At 32.8% G+C, this 18,881-nt stretch overlaps 1 protein-coding gene across 1 annotated transcript; it reads right to left on the bottom strand.

Annotated features, from left to right (window-relative positions):
* Positions 1-318: 318 nt before the first annotated feature.
* Positions 319-6,167, bottom strand: LOC140673523 (uncharacterized). Its single transcript, XM_072906498.1, has 9 exons — positions 6,011-6,167; positions 3,292-3,411; positions 3,088-3,205; positions 2,254-2,515; positions 1,976-2,152; positions 1,809-1,899; positions 1,582-1,718; positions 460-592; positions 319-388 (listed from the first exon to the last, which is right to left on the bottom strand). The coding sequence occupies exons 1-9, from the start codon at positions 6,152-6,154 to the stop codon at positions 338-340; spliced, it is 1,233 nt and encodes a 410-aa protein (XP_072762599.1). The 5' UTR covers positions 6,155-6,167; the 3' UTR covers positions 319-337.
* Positions 6,168-18,881: the final 12,714 nt, after the last annotated feature.

The raw sequence follows: 18,881 nt of genomic DNA on the forward strand, positions 1-18,881 counted from the left end.
AAAAAGAATTAATTTTTTTTAAGTGTATAATTTTTTTAAATGTATTTTAAGTGTATAGTGCCAGTGCTCTGTTACACGCATACTCAAACACATGTTAACTTTATTATGTATACATGTACTTATTATGTATTATGTATATATTATGTATATAAATTATATCTGTAACCTTCGAAATACTTATTTTAACTCAAGTAAAAATTAATTTATAACAACATTTCCATTAATGTATAGCTTGTAAATTTTTATTTAATTGTATTATACATCGATAAGAAAGAAAAACTACGTTAAAGCTTTAATTTTACTATCCGACAATCCAACGTAATCTTCTCATCGCAAATTAGTTGAGCGACGAGAAAGTGGTGAAATAAGACATAGATGCTTGCACCATCTTAAAATGCAAATTAATCATGTATTCTCATAGTATTACAAGGAACTTGATTGAAAAAAAGCTATTTTTACCGAAGCGTAATTAGCCATTGATAATACATATATTTTGCCAGCTGTTAATGTACAAGGCACGAAACATCTATGAAGTAATATGCTCAATAGCCGTGTCGATCTTCGTGACATTTTGTACCATAACATGTTATATCTAAAAATAATAACTCACAAGTAAACCTACCTTTGTGTCACTCGTCGATTTTATTGAAACTCAACATACTTGTAGAGTACTCAAAAATAATAGATACGTATTTTTTTATATCGGCAATGGTGTAGTTTTAAGGGTGAAAACTACCTTTTGTATATATACAAATGAGTAGTCAACTCCTTGCATTTGAGCTCACTGTTCTAAATATATTTTGAATTTTGAAGATGGTTTTGGAGTTTTCACATGTCGCTGGAAGCAAATCCAATGTAAAAATTATAGAATTCAAAATGGCGGATCAAATATGGCGATCTGGAAAATCAAAACAGATTTATCTCGCTCTTTGCCGAACCCAGGAATAATCGACGAGGAGGAGAATCTATTCCCATTTTGTTCCTTTTTGTTTTTTTTTCTTTATTTTTTTATATAGAAAGTAAAGAAATTTACATAAGGCGCGAGAAGTGATGTTGCAAAAAATCAAATAAATCAATAAAAAGATACAAAAAATTAAAATATAAAAAAATTTAAAAATATATAGATATAAACACACACATATATATATAATAGATTTTCGTCACCTCCTCGTCGGTTATTTCTGGGTTCGACAAAGAACGAAATGTCTATTTTGATTTTCCAGATAGCCATATTGGACTCGCCATTTTAAATTCTATAAGTTTTACATTGGATTTTCTTTCAGCGACATGAAAACTCCAAAACCATCTTCAAAATTCAAAATATTTTTAACACCGTGAGTTAAAGAAAATGACACAATCGTGAGAAATAAAAAATAAAATATTTTTGCATATGAAAAAATAGCTATAAAAATTACAAAATATTTTTAAAAATATAATAAATTAATTTTATTTTGTTCAAGAAAAAACGGAAGAAATTTCAATTAAATATTTTGTTACAAAAAAATCTATATTTTATTACAGTTTTGTCATCTTTTCTATAATTTGCTAATGTTATATTAAATAAATTTGTGATATATTTACGCTTTCTGGAATATATCTGTACTATGATCCATTATTCTTTGGCCAGGATAGTTTAAAACAAAAAGATGTAAGAAAGAACCGATACACATTGCTATATATCTGATCATTTCTTCTTTATGATTTAATAAGGAAAGTATCTGTAAAGTCATTAAATTCTAGATTGATAAAAAGCAAAAATGATTTCTCATTAGCAATATTTAGTATCATTTGATTATCATCGTACTTACTTGCATTCCCAGAAAACTTATTATTATGATTGTAATAAATAATAATGTAAACGAATACAATGTGAACGAAGAATCCAAGAAACAAACATATCTGGAACATAGATACATTGAATAACAGTTATTGATTATATCTTTTTTTGCAATATGTTACAAATTTAAAAACTCACTCAATACTTATTTGATGTTTCCATAGAACAAGTACGAGTTCGTGATAAATCTCATCATCGTTATCATATTGTATACAATCTTCCAAATTGCGCTGATTATAAGTTAATTGTACATCTTTAACGAACCGATTATTTTTTTCTGAATTTAGATCCGAAGTTATATTTTCTAATCGATGCCTTTAAAATATGATCAAAATTTTATTTGCAAGACATCAGTACTTTAGTATAATTTCAATTACATTTTATTAACAAATAATGCTATTATATAATTATGATACCCGATAGCAGCGAACAAACTGCACGCGTGTTGTACGAACATCATGTAGCTCGTATCGACTATCACTAGAATACTTATATTCATTATAGTTGTCAAGTATGTATAAATTAATATAGGATAGTAGTATGCTTCTCTATCGAAACCATAGTCGATATCGAATAAATATTTATATGGGCGTGATTTATTAAGAGGCTTGACAATATTCAATAATAGCGGCATTACCGGTATTAATAGGAAAAAACACATCAATATATATATAACAACTGTAAATCACATTATTATTTTTACCATTATTTAAACATGAATTATATAATTCATAATAATTCGTATAAAACAAGAGATATGTAAAACATAATAGTTTATTAATATCAACGCTGTCCGACAAAAATTTGTTTACGCTTTGTAGTAAAAATTTTTTCTTAAATTTGAATATGCTATATAATCCAAATCTGCCCTTAAAAATACCTTATCTCATAAGGATTTTGAGGATTTCACCAGTTTTTGCACAAAACGTTGATTTATGGTCCACTAGTAAACTGGATTAAAGAGAATATTTATCCCTTATTTTGAGTCGTAGTAAACCTTTTTATCAGGTTATCTATCAGTTTATCTAGATGTATTGTAACTACTGAAAGAGTGCAAAAATCATTATTTTTTTACAATTTTAATTTAATTTTCCTAAACTTTTAATGAGATAAGATATTTTTATAAGCAGAGATTTGGATTCAGCCCCCTCAAATTTATTAAATAGCATATTTCACAATCCCTGAAAAAATACTATTTTTGTCGAACAGTATACTATGAATAATATATGAATAATTTATTTTATTATTACAGGCATAACTTATCGTCATTTTCCTTCCTACAATAGCGTAATCGTGCAAAATCTGTGTTTCCAGAGAATGTGTGAAAATGCGCCAATGATAATCAATGAGAGATAACAATCGTTTTATCTAAGAAACAATGGAACAAAACAGCAAAATACAATCCATATAATTAAAAGATTAAGAAAAAAATCAGTTTTTAATATAAATCATACATTTTTATTACTGAGAACTAAAGTGAACAGTTTTATACCCCCAATGATTACAACTAGCAACATGATAAGACATTCACAGTCTTGAGTGATAGTTCTCCAAGTTTTGGTTAATTGTACAAACTGAAAACCGACAATAATAACACTTGTGAACACTTCTATATATACACACATTTCTTTAAAAACTCTTTAATCTACTTACCTGAAATAAAAGTAATGTATAAACGCAATATAAATATAATAAAATAGTAATGTAAATAAGTGCATACGTCAGTAAAAATAATTCTAAATAAAACAGTAATGTAAGTAGGTATAGACAGGGTGGCCCATTTTAATTCCTCCAGTCGAATATCTCGAAAACCAAGCCCGGGAGGGAAAAATGTTTCAGGCAAAAGTTGTTTGATTTCGAGAGGATCATAAGATGATACCATTGGTCTGACCTTGAAGAGTCATTTCAACGTCATGTTTAATTTTTTAAATGGGACACTATATATTATTGCATATTCTTGTAGTTTATCTCGAGAGCTTTCCAAAACACTATAATAAAATATTTTTTTATTAAATACTTTTCGAGTTATAAGGCTTCAAAGTTGCAGTATTTTGACATAAAATACAAGATATCTCGTAAAATATTCATTTTTCAATTATCTTACCCTAATACTTTTATACATAGAATAATGAGACGAATCAATTGGAGTAATTAAAACACATAATTATGTTAAAGTAAAAATGTGTAACTGCTAGTTGCAAATTCAGATTTTTTCTTAAAGATAACTATGTGTTTTCTTTACACCAATTGATTCACCTCATTATTATGTGCATAAAAGTATTAGGGTAAGATAATTGAAAAATGAATATTTTACGAGATATCTTGTATTTTATGTCAAAATATTGCAACTTTGAAGCCTTATAACTCGAAAAGTATTTCATGAAAAAATATTTTATTATAGTGTTTTGGAAAGCTCTCGAGATAAGCTACAAAAATATGCAATAATATATAGGGTTCCTATTTAAAAAATTAAACACGACGTTCATGTGACCTTTAAATGACTCTTCAAGGTCAGATCAATGGTACCATCTTATGGCCCTTTCGAAATCAAACAACTTTTGCCTGAAACATTTTTCTCTCCCGGGCTTGGTTTTCGAGATATTCGACTGGAGGAATTAAAATAGACCACCCTGTATATCAACAAAAATAATTCTAAATGAAACAATCTTTTATATTCCACAAACTTTTATAAAGAGAAAGAGAAATCTAAGTTGTTCCGGTCAATCGCATTTTAAATTGTTTTAACTATTTTTTAAATTTACGTAATAATTATAGTTCAATTTTAAGTCAATTTTTCTTTTATAAAAATTTTACTTTTACAAAACATTAACAAATTTTAAGTTATAAGCTATTAAAAAATTAAAAAAAACGTTAAAAAGTAAATTCTATAGAAGCTTAAGAAGGCACCCGCAGTTGCGGGTTGGAAAAAGAAGCTTTTTTTGGGAATTTTTTATGTCGAAACTATTGTGTCACTTATTCTAAAATTTCTACACAGTATTAAACAACATTAAACTATATTTTAGAATTTTTTTGCGGAAGAATGTCCTATAGTGTCCAAGTAACAAACAATCTCCGAAAGACATTTCTAAAAAAAAGTTTGTTTGCGGTGACCACTCTAGCTCCGAAAAAGGTTATCTGAAATAAACAAACCAAAGAAATTTAGTTAGTATATTAGTTTATCTAGTGTTTAATCGAAGCTTTTTTAAATATTCAAAAAACTATCTATTTTAGACATTAATAGAATGATTTCTTTTGAGTCAAAAAAATAATCGTTTGAATTTTGACTTTGAACTTTCACCATTTTATGAAAAATATGAATTTTCAAAACTTAAATTACTACTCAAATTTCTTTGTTCATACTAGATAACCCTACTCGGAGCTGGAGTGGTCACCGCAAATGAACTTTTTTTTGGAAGTGCCTCTCGGAGATTGCTCGTTACTTGGACACTATGGAACATTCTTCCACGAAAATATTGTGAAATATAGTTTTAATCTTATTTGATACCGTGTAGAAATTTTAGAATTAGTGTCACAATAGTTTCGACAGAAAAAATTCCCAAAAAAAAGTTTTTTTTCCGACCCGCAACTGCGGGTACCCCCTTAATACAATGAATTTGAGACTCTGTATAATATTGTCGCAAATAGAAAATTAATTAATTATTTCTAATAACGTCAAAGAGAAAAACAATAGGAGCCAGCGCAGGCTGTAAGAGTGCAAATAAAAGTTCAAGTTTAAAAAAGAAAACGCATTTGTTCTGGATGTTATTAATTTTATTTAAGAACTTTATTAATTATTATTATTTAATTAATTATTTATTTAAAATAATGTTTTAAAGATTTATAAAATATCTCAAATATTTATAACCAGTTTTAAAAATTCTGAAAGTTATTTTTTATATAAAGATGATTTTTAAGTTTTTTTAAAATATTAGTTACTTATTGTATTATATATATGTAGATATATTATAGTTAGAACGGATGTGTACTTTTCTTGGCATATACATATATATAAGCTGTGAGAAGAGAGATATTTGATTGATATGAAAGAAATACAAGCACGACTTTTTAAATTTTACACATGTGTAAAAATATTTTTAATATTTATACATGTCGTGCAAAATATTTTTAACTTTTCAAAAAGTTCACGTTTAAAATAAGATAAATTAATATTACCTCCAAGAAAGCTAGACTAAAAATAAAAGTTGATATTACAGTTGACAAGAATATCTTTATGAATATACTCTGGGTCGGCCATCCACCGATTTTCGACATGAAAATCTTATTAATATTGTAGTAACGTTTCACAGCCGACTGCATTTTTCCGATTCACTCTATTGTGCTGTTTTCTATAAAATACAACGACGCATGATTCAAACAATCCCCTATACCTATGTATATACAAATACATATCACTAATAACACCTTACGACATTATGGCGTAACGTCACGATAATCGCGGGTTGTCAGAAAATGCTAGATGTCCCGCTTCTTTACATTCTCATTTTCTATTCTTCCCATTATAACGCAAAATAAAAAACGATATTTTTAAAGATTATAGATACTTTAGGGGATGTCAATCATTGAAACATAGTTACCCACATGCTTCTTTTGGATTCATATCGCATCAAGAATTATTTGTCAAATTATTATTTCTAACGATACTATATGATTTTCAGTGCGAGTTATATTATATTAATAATATAATAGAAAAATTGCATGCGAACAATGTAAAGAATCGCGTGACATAAGCTAACTATAAATTGTGCTTAGAGTTTTATATTATTTTATATTATAAAAAATATATATGCTATCGCGTTAAACTGCTGATAAAAATAATTTATTTTTAAACTAAATTAAAAAAGAATAATTTTATTCAGTAAATCTTTTTACTTAAACTTATCGTGAGCCTTAAATAATAGACGTGATCTTTAAATAAAACACCCTTCAGAGACGATCCAGAATAATTAAGTTAATAGCTTAACTACATCTTTATATTTAATTTATTGTTTATATTTCCCGTTCCATAAAAATTCTTATTATTGTATGTAATCATAGCGCTGAAGAAGACTCAAAATTGAGCTCGAAACGTACGCATTTTAAGTAATTAATTCTATTCTTTTATAATATCTCTGATTTTGTAAATTTGCGGGTTGCGATTTTTCAAAAAATTTTTTGTAAATGATTTATTACTTGAACATGTCACGATATATGTAAGATTAGTGGATAAATAATCCATTATACTCAAACTTTGTTATTTATTTTATCATAGACTGAGTGTATTTACCTTAGTCAGGACACATTTTTGCTCTCTATCGCCGTTTACATTTTATACTTTAGTTTATATTTAAGAGAGCACTGAATTTATTTACTTAAATAATAGATTATAATAATTATACTGACTTTTGTAAATCTGTGAATATGTGCAAATTAAAAACCGAATTTATTAAAAATAAATCAAAATAAAATTGTTTTTTATATTTGGTTTTATTTTTTGTCATTTTAATGCGCTGAAGAGTGCTTGAAAATATCAAGCCGAAACGTCTCTTTTCTTATATTATTTCATAATTTTCTTTGTCTTAATTCAATACGCCTTTAATATATTTTTATGATATTATATTTGTAATAAACTTTATGTACTTTTTATATTCTTAATTTTTATTTTTAACTTAAAAACTACAGCTCTCTATACCTTACTCATTTATTTATATTTTATATTTTAGTAAGACAATTTGTTTAAGCTGTCAATTATCAATTAAAATGTATTGTTCTCCGCGAAAAGTAATAAAAAAATTTTATCAAGAAAGACAATAATTCAGATGTATGCTTTCAAAAAAAGGATATACTTAAATGGTCCCTCCTCTAAAAAAAACATGTTATTTACATATTGTTGTCTCTTTTCGGAGATGCTGATTAGTTGTCTCGATGTCTCGTTGTCAAGTGCGTTATTGCTTCTTGCGACTTGCTTCACGTGTGTCGTCTGTAGCTGTCAAATTTTGACAGTTTATGTGACAATTTGTAAAAAAATTAAATTAAAAAAAAGTTAAAAAAAATTAAAGAAAACGAAAAAAAGAAAAAGAGAGACAAAAAAAGATACATATATTATATATGCGTGTACAGTCGGACCTTTTATCCTACGACATTTTCGGTCCGGAATCTTCCCTTTAAACCTCTGATCCTACAACAAAAATTTAGGAGTGGGGGTATAATCCCCTTTCGCGGTCATAGCATGAGAGGATTTTTTTGTAGGATAAGAGGTTTCGTAGCATAAGAGGATCATAGGATAAGAGGTCCGACTGTATTGTATACGATAAACCTATGTATACATTTCCTATGATATTATATATTTAATATAAAATTTATATTTGCGTAATTATATATATATACAGAGAAGAGGGGTAAAGATGGCGGATGGAGAGGATGGGCGAGTTTTGAGTCCGGAGTATTTTTGAGATTTTTAGAAGGATAGGGAAAGTGGAAAGTGAAAAATAAGGGCAGATGGAAAAGCAGAAGGACCGTGATGTGAGAGAAAGTGAAGTGGAGGAGAAGGTCAAGCAGGAAAGAGAAATATAAGGACGAGAAAATTGGAACGAGAGGATGGAGAAGGATGACGTGGAAGAATTGGGAAGCGAAGGAGCGAGAAAAGGAGTAGATGCTAGAAGACGGAGGAAGTTGGTAGAGGAGTATAGGATGAATTTTTGGGGAGAGGTGAAGAGAAGGAAAAGAAAAAGAGAAAAGAAGAAAAAAATGGTCAAGAGTACGAATAGTGGCAAGAGGTGAAGAGAAGGAGAGGATGGCAGAAGCAAGTGGAGAGGAGAGAGGAGGGGAAAGGAGAGGATGGTGAAACGTGGCATGATCGCGGTGACGGTGAACAGGTGCAAGGCAACGGAGAGGAGACAACGGTAGATGGCAGGAGGAGTGTGTCGGAGCGCAAGCACGAGGAGGAAAGATCGAGAGATCGATAGGACGGCGGAAGACAGGGTGTGATTGATTCGAGACGGGAAGGCAGGCAGACCGAGGTATCGATGTCGAGAGGTGCGAGCGGACGGGATAAGGCACACACGTGGTGACAGATTGAGAGGAGAGTAGATGTAGAGAGTAGAGAGGATGCGAGAGTGGAGTGAAGGAAGAAAAGTGAGAAAGAAAAGAGAAAAAGGTGAAAGGAGAGATGGAGGAGATGAAAGGGATAAGGAGTGATGTGAGAGAGATGAAGGAGAGCATGGCGGAGATCTACGGTGAGCGGAAGAGTAGGAAGGAGAGCAAGGGGAGAAAGGCGGAAGATAGAAAGGAGGGAGATAAAGGAGGCTATGATGGAGAGAAGCGTGGGCGATGACAGGTGAAGGTTATGTGCGGATGCTGAATGGGTAGGGAGAAGGGAAACAAGTGAGGAGGAACGCGAGAAGGAGAGAAGGGAAGAGGATGAAGGAAGAAGAATGGAGGAGTGGCAAGGGGAAGAGAGAAGAGGAAAGAAGGGAAAAGAGAGAGAAAAAGAAGAAGGTTTCAAAGTGAGTATGAAAAGGACAGAGAGAAGGGAAAACAGGTGAGGGGGAGCGCAGGAAGAAGAGAGGAAGGAAGAGGTGGAAAGGCAAGAGAAGCGGATAAGGAGAGAAGAAGAAGTTAAACGGGTGAAAAGTGAGGCGAGAGAGACCAAGGAGTGCAGGGAGGAGGTGAGAGATGGTGAGGAGAAAAGGAAGGGAACGTGAGGCATGGAGAAATAGTAAAGACGAGAAGGAAATAGAAGCAGTGAGAGAGAATAAAGAGGAGATGAAGATGGCAAAGAGAGAGGACGGGGAACAGAGGATAGAGAAGAAGGAAGAGATGACGAGCTATAGGGAGTGTGAGAAAAGGAGCGGAAAATCGGGGGGAGACGAAGAAAGAAGAGGAAAACAAATAGAGCGAAGAGAGAGGGAGAAAAGAAGCAGAAAGGGATGAGAAGTAAAAGGAGAAAAGAAGAGGAGGACTGAGGAAAGGGGACGAGAGAGGGTTAAAGAGAGGAGAGGAGGCAGAAGATAGAGAGGAGAGAAAGATGAGAAGTAAGAGGAGAGAAGAAGAGGACGATTAGGAGAGGGATAGGAGGAGAGAAGAAGAGGATGACTGAGGGAAAGGGATGAGAAGAGGATCAGGGGGAGAAGAGCAGAATAGCTTAGCCTGGAGGAAAGAGAGGAGGGGGGAAACTAGAAGAGAGAAGATGAGACGAACAAAGGGAGAGGAGAGATAGAGAGAACAGAGAGAGAGATGGAGAAGAGAAGAGAGAGGAGAGGAAAGGAGGAGCAAGATGAACGGGAAAGAGGGAGGAGAGTAGGGGGAGATAGGGGAGAGAGGGTGGATCGTGAGGGAGGGAGAGGGAATCAAGTAAGGGTCACAAAATGGCCAGGTTCACGGGGGAGGGGAATGAGGTAAAGAGGTGAGGGGGTTTATAAGGATGTATTATTTGTATATATTGTATATATGTAATAGTTGATGCTGTATTTTGGAGAGGTGGTGAGGAGGTAAGGGGTTTGGTGGTTCCCCTGAAAACACCCCGGAAACCTGCGGGACTCGGAATGAACGTATCTATCTATCATCTATATATATGTATATATATACAGGGTGTCAAAGAGCACTGGTGCCAACACGTGAGTAGGTAGGGCACAGTAAACTGAGCAAAAAAGTCTTATACTATTTTGCGATATTCGTAATAATAATCGAAATATTTAATGGTAAATATTCACATAAGGTCACTTCTTTCAGAAGTCAATGATCTTGACATATGTTGTCAAGGTCACTGTCCTGAGTAACGCTTAAAAGGTTTTAGCCGTCGCTCGTTGTTTACTAAAAAGTTATAAAAATTTTTTTAAATTAACGTTTTTTGCAATTATTTTATCAAATACTGAAAATTTAAAAAAAATGTTTCAAATAAAAGTTATAGGTCTCTTCAAAATACACATTTTATATCCTATCCATTTTTATTATATGAGTGATAGTTTTCGAGAAAAACAACGATAAAAACTCTAAAAACCTTATAAAATATTAATTATAACATAATATATAATATAGTCCCACTGCATCCGCGCATACACTTTCTACACATATACTTTCCTACCCACACAACAAATGGGTTGGGTTAGGTTATTTTTTTTGGAAGTGGTGCCCCCCGCAGGGAGGCGGAATCTACTATGCCCGCGCATAGACTTTCTATGCGTGAAAAGTGTATGTGTGGATACAGTGGGTTCCGCCGCCCTGCGGGAGGCTCCACTTCCAAGAAAATAACCTAACTCAACCCATTTGTTGTGTGGATAGGAAAGTGTATGTGCGGATACAGTGGGATTATATCATATATGATATTATAATTAATATTGTATGAGGTTTATAGTCTTTATTGTTGTTTTTCTCGAAAACTATCACTCGTATAATAAAAATGGATAGGATGTAAAACGTGTATTTTGAAGAGACTTACAACTTTTATTTGAAACATTTTTTTAAATTTTCAGTATTTGATAAAATAATTGGAAAAAAATGTCAATTTTTAACAATTTTTGTATGCAATTTTTTAGTAAACAACGAGCGACGGCTAAATTACTGAGGGTGATAACCTTGACAATATATGTCAAGGTCATTGACTACTGAAAGGGGTGACCTTATGTGAATATTTACCTATTTAATGTTAAAGTTAGGCAAATAAGAGTTGAGACGCAATGAGGCGGACGCTCGAGCCGCTTAAGTTATAGCACGGCCCAGCGTATCCAGCATTGGCAGGCACGCGGTGAGGGGAGGCGAGAACGACAGCGCGCCGCTGCCCATGGTTACCGCGTCGTTCTTACGTTAGTGTGCGTGCCTGCGTGCGTGTGTGTGTGTGTGTGTGTGGCCACAACGAAGAACTGTCGATTAAGTATGCTTCTTAATCGTGTAAATTGTCAAAGTTTACTATCAGAAAACTTGTGTTAATAACTTTTTAATAAATGCCGAGCGCGGCCTAAAATCTTCACAACATTACTCAGGATGATGACCTTGATAACATATGTAAAGGACATTGAAATCGGCGGTAGCTCCGTATAAGTGAATAATTACTAAAAAGTTGTAGAGTTCAAAAAGAAGCACTTGATGGTGACCTTCATCATGACCTTGGGATCAAATTTGGTTATTTCATGATAACCATTCCATACCAAGTATTCTGCAATGACGACTTATTTGACGTTTAAATGACCCGTAGGAATCACCTTGACCCATGACATGACCACGTACCTGAACGTGAAATTTCGCGCTCTTTCAATTTTTGCCGCCAAAGATGGAGACTTCCATCTAAGAAAATCAAGTTGGCCTTGAAATGTCCTCTAAATTTAACCCTCAAGGTCATGGTAAAGGTCACCATCAAGTACTTCTTTTTGAGCCCTACAACTTTTGTTGCAAACATTTTTTTGTAATACCCTCCATTCCTTCGAGATATTGTACCGTTCCGGTACTTTTTGTACACTCTCTCTATACATATATATACAAATTTTTACATATTTAAATTATTGTTAATATATTCCAGAAAATAGGATAATGACGAATTTTCTTTCTTTGTCACTACGCGGCGCGTTCAGCCTTACCTATAACATACTATGAATTTGGTTTTCCTTTTTGATTCCTGAGATATGCGATTTTTAAATCTTTCTTAAACATTTACAATATTAATTTATATAAAGAGTGTACAAAAAGTACCGTATTTATTTTCGTACTTATTTGCATTCTCTTGTCGTTATATTCCCCTACAGCACGATATATTGATAGAATATTGCAGGAATATTGTTTTGCAAAATCGGAATATTGCATGCAATATTCCTGAAAGCTTGTTACAATATAGATATGTCAAACTATATTGTGCAATATTTGTGCAATAATGTTGATATATTTCAAATTATATTGCATATATATTTTTGTAACATGAATACAATATTTACAAAATATTGCAAAATATTTCTTATTTTCATAATACTAAGAGCGCATTCAGACGTTGGCAGAAAAGCAGAAAGCAGAAAGGCAGAAATTAATCAGAACTCGTGCTGGTAGTAAGCAAAACTTTTCTGTTACCAATGTGGAGCTGAATAGCTCACAATCAGTGGTAAGAGCAGTCGCCCGGCAAACGAAAGACTCGGGTTCGATTCCCGATTCAACGATTTCGCCCCGATATTTTTTCTCGTCTACATCTCTTTAGGGGGGTAAAGAGGGATATAGAATTCTCAAAAATGAGAATCTATATTTTACTTGGTGAAATTCATCAAGTAAAATATAAAATTATTTATTTTATATAAAAATAATATTAAAATGATATATCCAAATTAACACACTTCTGTTTTTTTAAACACATTTTATATGTTTCTTTACATTAAAATTTATAAACATCTAATAATTTATGTAAGGTTTTTTTTTCGTGTTACCGCGTTTGCCCCGATATCACTCCCAATCATGGTAAGTATAATTAATGTTGACTATATATCAAGATCATCAGGATGCGGAAGGAAGAGACGGATCGTTCGAGATATCGCAAAGAGTGTTCTTCAGGTAAGTAAACTAGACTAATTTATACCACAATCACTTTATTTCACAGGTAATCACTTATCGCTGTACTTCGCCGGAAAACTATCTTTCCGCGTAACTGACTTCCGGGTATCGACACGCTCGCTGAAGGATTTGCTCGACTGTAATCTTAGACGTCCGGTGCTCAATAGCGCCGATAGACACTCAGACCGCCTGTTAAGCTGGAGTCACACGACGTAAGTTTTTCTGTATGATTGCTTGTATGCTAGGCCGTACGCTGCTGTGCTTGCACCTATGCATACAAAACGCCTAAGTGCATTGAGCGCGGTAGACTAGCCAGTATGATTTCTGTGTTTGCTCCGGTGCATTATTTCGTACATTATTTCATGCTTGCTTCCTTGCATACACCAATCAGCATGTCGGAAATTCAACGCAATCTTCGTTGATGTGTTAATATGTCAAATGTCATTTTAGTAACCTATATGTCAATATGTCGTGGACTAAAGATCAGATAACAATTCTTATAGAGGCATATAAAAAAGAGCCCGCATTATATGCTGTAAAACACCCAAATTATCACAATAAACATTTACGGAATGAAGCTTTACAGAGAATAATTAAAGAAGTGAAAAAATTGCGGCCAAACACAGAAATTAAAGAGTGCATAAATAAAATGCATTCTTTAAGAAATATTGTAGTTTTAATGCTGAAAATAAAAAAAGGAAAGAATCAATAAAAAGTGGAAGCGGAATAGATGATGTAAATATTATATTATATTATTATTATAAATATTACATTATATTATTATTATTAATATTATATTATTATTCATTTTTAGTTATTTTTATTCCTATTAAAAATCAAAATCTTACTTTTTTCCATTTTAGATTTATATTCCAAGTCTTTAGTATTTTGAGATGCTTCTATTCTTAGAAGAACATTTTATTCCACGTAAAAATATTTCCACAAAAATAAGTAGAAGCAGTCAAGTAAAAGTAAATACAAAATAATATAGTAATATAATAGTAATAAAAAATAATAATATAATAAATATATATAATAAATTATAATATAAAATTACACACACGACACGCACGCACGCACGCACGCACACGCGCGCACACACACACACACATACACATATATATTACATAAATATATATACATTAACATAAAAATTAAAAATTAAAATATGTTTAAAAATATATTTAAAATATGTTTATGGATTTTTTATTCGTTTAGAACAATGTGAACAGTATAGATATAGTAATAAATGAAGAAATAAATCTCAATAGAATTTCGAAAAATAAAATAATATTAATGGAAGAAAATTCTACAGAAACAAAATTACAAGATGATCATGAAGAGCAACAAGAGTTTAATTTAATCGAATTTGAATCCTCTCAAAATGTTTCTCAAGAAAAATATTTTTTTCCAACAAGAAGTAAAGCCAATCTCTTTAGTCAATCTAACACTTTTTAGTTCACATTCATCAGTTCCATTTCAATCTTCGTCTTCATCATCCACAGTTAATGTTTCTAAACGTCGAAAACTTTCAAGTACATATGATAATTCTGTTGAAAAAATAATTGACTCTTTAAACAAACCTATAATTGTGCCACCTCCATTGGAGAAAAAAGAAAAAGAGTCTATTGATCTATGTATGAAATTTGTGGGATCATTAATAAAAAAATGACAGATTAGAAGGGGCAAGAAAAATTAATATTAGATATTATTCAGCTAATTATGTCAAAAAAAATTATAGTATTATAGTATTCATATTGTTTCGTAATTTATTATTATTGTGTTCATTATGTGTTCTTTTATCTATGTTAAAATACATCTATTATTATTAAATCTATAATTATTAAAATAATAACTATATTTTATTTCTTGCTTGTAAATAGTTTATTTTTTTGTACATTATTAATAATTGCCTTTTTTACAGCTTCATTCTGCCATGGAACAGAACCAATAGTATTGAAATAATTCATAAATTGATCTCTGATTGCTTTAGCATTTCGAGTAGGATTATTACCTCTTTGTCTAATTAAATCATTCAGATGATTTTAGGAATTTATTTCAGATTTATCTTCGATTATATTATTCCATGGCCTTCGAGATAAAATAAAATTATGTAAAATACAACACGCGAGAGTAATTAATTCGACTTTATCAACTGACAAAGTGATTGTGTTGAGGAGAATTCTAAATCTATTAGCTAAAATACCAAATGCATTTTCGACAATTTTTCGTGCTCTACTCAGGCGATAATTAAAAATTCTCTGATCGTAAGTTAGTCCACGTTCAGGATACGGTTTCATAAGATTGTTTAACAAGAGAAAAGCATCATCAGCAACTATAACATAGGGTAATGGTACAGTATTTCCAGTTAAAGAACAGATTCCGGAAAATTTAACGAATTATTATTTAAACATTGGCCTAGCTCACTGTCTTTGAATACTGCACCATCATTCATTCGCCCATTTCTACCAATATCAATAAATAAAAATTTGCATGTAGCATCAACAAGGGTCATAAGTATTATGCTATCTCTACCCTTATAATTCCTATAAAAGGAGTCACTTTGTCTTGAAGCGCGAAAGTTTATGTGCTTTCCGTCCAGTGTTCCAATGCAGTGAGGAAACTGCCATAAAATACGAAACCTGCTTTCAATTTCAGTCCACTCTTCTTTACTATTAGGACACTAAAAGAGAGATTTGGAATAGAAATGTGATAACAATAAGGAATGAAAAACACATACTTTGATACACTCATCTTGAAGTTCATGAATGATTGCTTTTAATGTATCAATAATAATAATTGAAAATGTATTGGGAGCTATTGTAAAAGTAAATTTGCGTACTACAAAGGAAAGATTTTTATATGAATTTCCAGATGCCAGAAAACGCAATGTAGCAGCAGTAATGATATAGTAGGGTTTCTAATTCAGGAGGGGAGTGCGGGAGCGGGGGGAACCGCGGGCGCGGGGGATGACGTCATGCAGGTCCGCGACGCGGTTTGTAGACGTGGGGTACGCGGGGAGAGGGGAGAGATCCGCGACACAGCTGCAGGTCCGCGACGCGGTTTGTAGACACGGGGTACGCGGGGAGGGGGGAGAGATCCGCGACACAGCTGTAGGTCCGCGACGCGGTTTGTAGACGCGGGGTACGCGGGGAGGGGGGAGAGGTCCGCGACACAGCTGTAGGTCTGCGGCGCGGCCGGTAGACGAGGGGTTTGCGGAGAGGGAAGAGAGGTCCGCGAGTGGGGAGATGGATAGAGAGAGACAGCGCGATAGGCGTTCGCAACGCGGTAGACGGAGACGCGTGGTATAGGATAGGATAAGGAGAGCGCTATGCGCATTGTACATAGCGTAGGTCAATGAGAGCATGATGTAATGGGAAAAGGAGAAGATTACAATAGGAAGATAGCGTGAGAGAAAAAGAATGAGATGAGGGGAAAGGATAGCGGGAACGCAATAAGACGGAGGCTAAGGCGTACGCGAGAACGCAGATTAAATTTTTTTTTATATTATTATATTATTATTATATATTATATTATTATTATTATTACTAATTATATATATTAAATATAATCTAATCAATACTAAGTGGAGGAAAAAGAAGGATGGGATAGATAATGAAGACGCAAAACATATACACATATTTATCGTAAACAAAATATTTAATTATAAAAATGTGTATTTTTATACATGTAGTGTGTGTGTGTGTGTGTGTGTGTTTTTTTTTTAAATATAAAAGATATAATATAAAAAATATTAAAAAATGTAAAATATAATATAAAAAATATAAAAAATGTAAAATATAATATAATATATATAAAATATAAAATATGAAAAATCTAAAATTTAAAATTATAAAATATAAAATATAAAGAAAAAACTAAAAATAACAAGCGGCAGGGTGACGGGGAACGCGCGACGCCTTCTTCTGTAACAGAAAAAATGAACATTTATATTAGTACCTTAAAAAATACACAAACTTTTGAGCGTATTATATAGAGATACTTACAATAGGGCTCCTCTCCGAACAATCTGTGGAGTATCCGAAATACGTCGACATTTTCTGTCTCCGCGTCTAAAAAAGCGGGGGCTGTAACAGAAAAGAAAAATGAACTTTTTTTATTAGTACCTTAAAAAATAAATATTTAAAATTGAGCATACTTACGATAGGGCTCCTCTCTGAACAATCTGCGGAGACAGAAGATATCCGCGTACATGTGCGGATACTCCGCGTCTAATTCGTGGGAGTGGGGATTATCGGCCCACAAATTTTCCCACTCCGCACACTCCTTGCGATAGGCCCGCACCCAGCGCATCTCCTGCATGTGCGCTATGCTGATGTACCCAGGGATCGGATCAACACCTATTTCGAAAATCTATAAAAAAAACATATAAATATATTATAAAAAAGGGTATAAAAATAATAAAAACTACTTACATTTCCAAATAGGACATCCAGTAGCGCCTGGAATAGGACGCGGGCCATATTTCGCGCTCTTCGGAGTGCGCGGCGATGGTATCGGCGATATGGCACCCATTCAGGTACCCGTAGGTGGCGGTACCCCGTCTCGAATATCGCCTCAATAAACGCGACTACTTGCGACATTCTTAAATTCTTTACAAAAAGAACTGCACTTCACAAATCAACTCACTGGATCACAGTCAGATACTTTATGCTAGCTCCAGCGGAGGCTAGGTAACGTCTCGGTGAAAAAATGGGTAGGGGATGTGCATGACATAAGAGTTAGTACGAATGCTTACTCTTCACAGCTGATAAAAAAATTAAAAGCTGACATGGACTGTCGCTCTACACAGCATTCATACAGATAATTATAATTGAATAGCATAAAAAATATAAAATATACAATATAAAATAGATAACATAAAAGATAAAAAAATTAAAATAAGGGTAGGGAGGGAGAGCGCACCACAGCGTCTTCTGAAAAAAAAAACATCATTATTAATATCTTTAAAATTTTATAAATGATAAATACATACACAAATCATGCAGAACTTTTTTTGTTTACCATATGTGTGTATTAATTGCGTGAGAGGCAAGTCGCTTTCTTCTTTCTTCTAAAAAGTCTATCTTTCTTATTCTTTTTATCAGTAGCCGCCTCACTTTTCGAAGATACCTTATTTCCGGAACATCTTCAAATTGCATAAATTCTATATCAGTATTTTCCTTGACCACATCGCATAAAAAGTCTATTTTGTCACGGATCTCGAAAAACAGTTTTAACGATCTCGTATGAGTCTTTGGCAAACCAATTTCACGATTTCGCAAAAACTGCGCCACAGAAGTCACAGAGCCACCGAGGGCGTCGGAGTGTTCTCTTTACTGCATCTTATCGCGACACTTACACAATAATAGTTTTTATTTTTTATGCATTAGTCTTCTTTCGTACAAAACAGACAAAAATTGCACGGTATTAATTGATACAGCGGTTTCAGACATCTACCACATTCATATAAATCATGGATTTGCTAATGAATTTCACTTTGATGTGTGCGCACCACATCACTCCC

This window comes from Anoplolepis gracilipes, chromosome 14 (assembly GCF_047496725.1).
Source record: "Anoplolepis gracilipes chromosome 14, ASM4749672v1, whole genome shotgun sequence".
Taxonomy (NCBI): domain Eukaryota; kingdom Metazoa; phylum Arthropoda; class Insecta; order Hymenoptera; family Formicidae; genus Anoplolepis; species Anoplolepis gracilipes.

Bases quoted from the DNA above. Each gene is read 5' to 3' on its own strand.
- LOC140673523 (XM_072906498.1), bottom strand. From the start codon at position 6,154: ATGCAGTCGGCTGTGAAACGTTACTACAATATTAATAAGATTTTCATG. The intron at 3,412-6,010 runs GTAATATTAATT...GTCGGTTTTCAG, and splicing joins TTAGTCTAGCTTTCTTGGAG to TTTGTACAATTAACCAAAAC. The intron at 593-1,581 runs GTAAATATATCA...TATTATTTTTAG, and splicing joins ACAGATATATTCCAGAAAGC to ATATAACATGTTATGGTACA.